The sequence below is a fragment of the Pseudozyma flocculosa genome (genome assembly GCF_000417875.1).
Source record: "Pseudozyma flocculosa PF-1 unplaced genomic scaffold scaffold00001, whole genome shotgun sequence".
NCBI classification, from domain to species: domain Eukaryota; kingdom Fungi; phylum Basidiomycota; class Ustilaginomycetes; order Ustilaginales; family Ustilaginaceae; genus Pseudozyma; species Pseudozyma flocculosa.
The window spans coordinates 1056183-1062201 of NW_006920869.1; the positions used below are offsets into that span (position 1 = coordinate 1056183).

The 6019-nt window shown below is 64.3% G+C and overlaps 2 protein-coding genes across 2 annotated transcripts; one reads left to right on the forward strand and one right to left on the reverse strand.

Annotated features, from left to right (window-relative positions):
* Positions 1-950: 950 nt before the first annotated feature.
* On the forward strand, positions 951-1343 carry PFL1_00380 (uncharacterized protein; the record flags this gene model as incomplete). Its single annotated transcript, XM_007877876.1, has 2 exons — positions 951-1075; positions 1190-1343. The coding sequence occupies 2 exons, from the start codon at positions 951-953 to the stop codon at positions 1341-1343; spliced, it is 279 nt and encodes a 92-aa protein (XP_007876067.1).
* Positions 1344-1584: 241 nt separating this feature from the next.
* PFL1_00381 (uncharacterized protein) lies at positions 1585-4957 on the reverse strand (the record flags this gene model as incomplete). Its single annotated transcript, XM_007877877.1, has 4 exons — positions 1585-2287; positions 2384-3752; positions 3829-3904; positions 3986-4957. The coding sequence occupies 4 exons, from the start codon at positions 4955-4957 to the stop codon at positions 1585-1587; spliced, it is 3120 nt and encodes a 1039-aa protein (XP_007876068.1).
* Between the last annotated feature and the right edge of the window lie 1062 nt (positions 4958-6019).

Genomic DNA, 6019 nt, shown 5'->3' on the forward strand with positions numbered 1-6019 from the left:
GGAGAGACGAGTAGAGAGAGAGAGAGAGAGAGACGAGACGAGAGAGAGAGAGAGAGAGNGAGAGAGAGAGAGAGAGGAGGCTTGAAGTGGACGACGATTCGGTCAAGGAGCCATGTGCGTCGAGCCCACACTAGGACCAGGCGTGCAAGGGCCGAACAATGAGGATAGAGGCGTGGCTGGTGGTGAGACTTGACTGGTTGGCCTACGGCGTGGGCCGGGTTCGAGGTCCAGGTCCGAGGGAGAGGCCGGCAGATCTGTTTGCGTCGCCGAGTCGAGTCGAGAATGGAGGGTGCGGGTCGAGGCCCGTGAGGGCGGATCGGGCTCGGAGTTTGAGTGTGTAGCAGATGAGAGCGAAGAGAGAGAGGAGGCCGTATCGGTGTAGCTTGGTAGGGTAGCCAGAGCGCGAGGCAAGCCAGAACTCTGAATGAGGTCGATGGCCGGTCGACGATGTCACAGTCTTGAGTAGTCGGGCCAGCCTGCCCACTGCCCTGCCATGGCCAGAGGACCCTGAGCCTCTGCCTGGCCAGGCCGGCCCTGGTTGCCGCTGCCGCTGCCGCTTTGTTCGCGCCAATCGAGCCAATCCAAAGCCCGATTTCCGAGCGAGGGCGGCGGGGGGGCCAGGCCAGCAGGTCGCTGTCGAGCTCGACCTGAACCTACTCCGTCATCGAAACCCAACCCGCTCCCCGCAAGCTGCGATCTTCGGCTTCCTCCGCCTTCACTTCGATCCACCCCGCCCGCCGACCTACGCCCGTCGCTCATTTGTTCTAGACCCTTTCGTTCAAAGACACCGAGACTTGGACTCTGCACCGTGCCCCTCCTGCTCGCCGGCTGGCCCGATTGCGCCCGCAGCGTTCTATTTCCAGCTCGTCCATCTCTCTTCAGCGCTTCCACTCGCCCACCGCTATCGAAGCCCGGACCACCGACCGCTACCGACGCTGCACCCCTCGACCATGGACCTCGCCAACGGCACCGCCTCGCCCGTCTCGGTGGGCGAAGGCTTCGTCGAGACCGCGGCCTGGACATCCCAGACCGAACCATCCGCCAACGACGTCGTCGAAAAGGAAAAGCTCATCAGGTACGTCGTCGTCGTCGTCGTCGTCGAGTCCCGCCTCTGTCTCCACAAGCCTTCTCCTCCGCGATCCTCGGACCTGACAGGCTACCCGTCCACTGTCCCGCGCCGCCGCCGCAGGGAGATCATCGCGATGCAGGATGGCCTGCGTGGACTCCTCACCCGCGTCACCTCGGTCAAGGACGACTGCACAAAGGCAGAGGCCGACAACGAGATGCTCCAGACCTACATCGACAGCGTCACAAAGAGCCTCGCCGCAAAGGAGCGCGGGTGACATCGAAGGCCTCTTTCCCACCTCCTCTCCATCTTCCCTCTCGCCCGCCCGCACGCACCGCCACCGCACCTGTACCACCACCGACGATACCAGCTCGATTAGCACTTTGAGCAGACGCAGCAGCATTCCATTCCATCCCATCCCAGTTCGAGGTATAGATCCAGCACCTTTGGCGGCCATTGGCCGAATCGACCGCGGGTATAACAGCCTCCTCACTCGACTGCCACGCCAAGCGCCACCCTCACGCCGCTGCAGTCGAGGCCCTCTCCGTTTCCCCACCGCCACCCGCGCTGCCACTAGGTGCAGCAAGCGCAGCCCCCTCGCCTTCCTCCTCGTCCTGCGTCGCCCAGCCGCCGTGGTTGCCGCCGTCCGGGCGTCGTTCCGACATCGACCTCCGCAGGTTGGTCTGGCGAAGGTTGTCGACGTAGCCATGGTCATCGGCCACGCTCACGTCCGGCAGGCCCTCCCTCTCCCTCTTGCGCCTGTCGCTCGCCTGCAGCCCGCCCCGCACCATGAGCTTGTTCCACAGCTTGAGGCCGTACCGCGTCCGCCCCTCAGCCGGCTTCTCGGCGTTGCTGTGGCGAGGCGCGGATCGAATTTTGAGCTTCGACTTCTTGACCCCCCGCTGCTCGGCCCGCACGTAGAGCATGGTGCGCAGCAGGTTGAGCGCCTCTTCGGTATCGCGACGTCCCGCCAGCGCGCTCGGAGGCGGTGTCTCGTCGACCAGCTCTAGCGGACCCAGTGCGCCCAGTCCGGACCAGACGCCTTCGTCCGACTCCAGGACGCCCTGGTCGAGTTCGTGCCTGCTCGGCTTGAGAAGGCCGAGCGATGCGGCGCGCTCCAGGAGCTTCTGCGCCGTCTCTTCGTTCTTGGCCCGCTGCTTTTCCACCTTGCGTGCCGTCTTTTCAAACTTTTTGGACCACAGCTCCTGACCCGAGAGATACCTGCGAGCATGTTCCATCCGAGGCGGGGAGGTGTGCGGTCATGTTAGCGATACTGAATCAGAGCAATACAGCAATACACACGGCGCATCGACTCACCTCTGGCACGGCCCTTCCTTGATCCGGCCGACCTCGTTTGCATCCATGCGCAGCGCCTGCAGCTCCGACTCGGGCTCCAGCGGCCGCAGGAAGCCCTTGACGTTGACGCGCTCCCGGATCATGTAGCTCTGGAACGAAGGCCGGGTGAGCGGCACCTGTCCCGTGTACTCGTTGCCCACGCCAATCGAGCTCGCCCTTCGCTTCTGCTCCCGAACGATGGCCTCCGAGGTAGCGGTCAGCGGGCTGTCGACGCTCAGCATCGCCGGTTTGTCGGCGGCGGCCGATGCCGGGTTCGACCCATTGGTGGTCGTGCCTGTGAGCGGCGCATCGCGCGAAGCGGACCGATAGGGCGAGTCGATCGTGCCGTTCTGCAGGCCGTTTGCATGAGCGACCGAGGTGTCGATTGGCGTAAGGCCACGGCTGAGGGCGGGGAAAATGGTCTGGCTTGCCTGCCTGGACGCCTGCGTCGAGTTGTTCGCTGAATGCTCGGGGCTCGCCACGTATGCGCCGGCGCCAGATGAGCTTGCGGTGGGGTAGGGCGACAGCACCTCCGACCCAGACCTCTGCGAGGTGTCTTCCGGCCCAAAGTCACCCTCGGCGACGTCGGGGAAGGGTTCCTTGACGTTGGTCGGAGCGCCCGTGACGTGCTTGATGAAAGACGCGATCGCCCGGTAGGCGAAGCGCGACTGGGTGGTGAAGGCGAACAGCGTCAGGACGTGGCACATGTCGTCGTAGACCTGCAGGTGCACCTTGGTGGGCTGGTCGTCGAACCGAGCGGCGTTCTGCCGAGCCCGCTCGCTGCGCTCGAGCAGATCGGCGCGCAACGGGTAGCGTCGAGGGTTGGCAGCGCGATGGGCCAGGTAGATGATCTCGTCCCTCAGCACCTCGGCGTTGCCAGCGATGATGTAGAGCGGCGGCAGGCCGCCCAGCGAGCCGTGCAGAATCGGCGAGCAGAGCGGGTGCGTGAGCTGGGCGTTGGTGGCATAGAGCTGAATCTGGCTGCGCAGCTGGATGTTGGCCTTGTCCGGGTCCTCGGTCCGCACCTCGATCGGCTCCGAGTAGAGCAGCTTGGGCGGCGGCGGCACGCCGTTGACGTAGGAGCGATCCCCGCTGGCTCCCTTGACCGCCTGTTCGCGTGGGTTCTTGGATGTGGTCATGTCCCCGGCATCCTCGCTCTTGCGAGCTGCAGAGAGGCTGCGGCGGCGCTGCGAGCTCCTGCTTCGCCTTCTGCTCTTGGTGGTATCCGGCCCATCTCCTTCGACTCCGATCGGCACTTTTCGTTCCGGCGAGTCCGGGCCTTCGTCGGTTTCGATGCCAGGTACTGGCCAGAGGGTGGATGGCTTGTGGATGAACCCGTAAGGAGGTATGACTGGACAGGGCCATGAGCAGGTTGAGGAGATCAGCTCGTCTGCAGCAAGCCCGAGCATTCACAGCGTCTGACTCACTGTCCGTAGCGGTGTTTTGCAGGATCGACGGAAAAGAGTGGGTCATGTCGCACCACGGCGAGATGAGGACGGCTCCCTGGCGATGTTGACAACGGAAAGAGGAGTCAGATGATCGCGGCCGGATCTGCCGACCGAGACGAATCTTCGAGCTACTCACTGCCGGCATGGGCAGGTCCATGTCCCTAAGAATGGTGAGCAGAGCCAACGAAAGGCCGCCTCCGGCGCTGTCTCCGGCGATGACGAGCTTGCTGGGGTCGATTGCCTTGTGCTTCGCTCCAGGAGGCGGCCGGATCAGGAAGAGGTAGGACGCCAGGCAGTCGAGCAAGGGGGCCGGCCAGGGGTACTGGGGCGCCTTGCGGTAGATGGGGGCAAAGCAGCGCCCTCCGAACTTGCGAGCGAAGCGAACGACCTGGTACCGATGGGTCGACATGCTGCCGAAGTAATAGCCGCCGCCGTGGAGGTAGAGGCACGTCCTCTGCAGCCGGTCCATCTCTTCGGATCGCGGCACCTCCTTCTTGCTGCTGCGGCGCGCGCCATCATCGTCGCTGTCGTCGGAATCCGGGGCGGCCGCCGCTTCGCTGGCCGCGGCGTTGGCGGAGCCAGACATCCGGGAGGTGAAGCTGCGCGACTTTTCGTGGCGGGCGTTGCGCTTGTTGCGCTTGTGAGCAGTCGAGGCAGGATTGCCCTTGTCGCTCTCCATCTTGCTGGCCTTTTTCCAGTCGGAGGTCTGGGCGATCCACTCGGCCTGGACGCCCGGGATGCTGCGGATCTGCCACCACTTTTCTCCGCCGATGAGGTCCTTGAGGTCCTTTGGTCCAAAGTACTGCTTGAGGATCTCTGCGGCCTGGTTGCAGCTCTCCATGGGCACCATGGTGGGGATCGAGATGGCCCATGGCGCGGCGGGGACGTGGGTGTTTGCAAACCTCTGGAGCGACTCGACCGTGTCGTGGGTGGCGAGCTCGATGAAGCTGCGCACGATGTTGAAGGCCTCGTCGAACAGGAGCTCGTCGGTGGCCTCGATGTGGCGGTCCTCTTTTGCCTTTTTGAGCTTGGCGTAGAAGTGGTTGAAGACGGTGCGGATGACGGTGGGCGAAATGTGGGCGGCAGTGCCCAAAGTCGTAATGGTCATGGCGGGCAGCGACGGTCGGTTCCGGTCCGATCCGGTTCTAGTCCGAGTTCGAGACAAGGCCGGCGACGCCCTGTTCGGCTTTGGATCCGTGCTTATTGACAGAGGGGACGAGGAAGGCGCCTGGCCGGCACGGGTGGCGTGATGGACGTGCTGGTGGCGGCAGCTTTGATGCGGGCACGCAGTCGGAAGCGCGGCAATCGTCTAGGAAGTTGGGGAAGATCAAATGGCCTTGGTCCGCACAATGACGCTAAGTAGTGAATCGACAAGGAAGTGGTGCGGATGGCAAGAGAGCGCTGGTGTATACGATGTGGAAGCCGCGAGGGTGAAGCAAAGCAGAGGCGGGCAGGCAACCTTGTCGAGGAGGGCGGGGCGGGGAGGCCTGGCCTGCATCGCCGGTCGGAGGGACGGGACGGGACCTGTCGCCTGCAGATCCCCCCCCCTGACCTGGACAGGCCTGTGGCCTGACCTACCTGGCTTTCCTCTGTGGCAGCGGCTGCTCGCCCCCGGATGCAACACAACTCTCCTGCCTCCACCTCGACCGGCGGCATGACGATGGAGCTCAGCTACGGCCACCGTCGTCGCGTCGGATGTCACCGAATTTCGTGCATCCGAACTCGCTTCAGCCTCCTGGCGGGTCGATCCCGATCCAGGCGGAACTTAAGAACCATCTTTCGGCCGATACCGACCCGCCGCCCCGGGGGATCAACTTTGACCCGCCAGGCCGGCCACCTTTGCCTCCCGCGATAGCCTGGATCGAGAGCTTGGTCCGACCGCGTCGGTCCCTCGTCCTTGTCGGCTGCCACCACCGAGCAGAAACCTGACTTCCTCGCCCACCTCGGAAGCCGAGCAACGGACGCAAAGCCTGTCTGTCTGCTGCCTGCCAGCACGCCTGCCTTCAATCAGGACACGTCGCAGGGGCAAAGCCAGCCAGAGAGCAGATCCCAGCCCAGACGACCTCGTTTGGCTACGTGCCACCATCGTCCCCACCACCACCGCCACCAATCCCTCGCTCGCCCTGCCCCTGACCCTGCCCCTGACCCTGCCCCTGCCCGGCCTCCTACC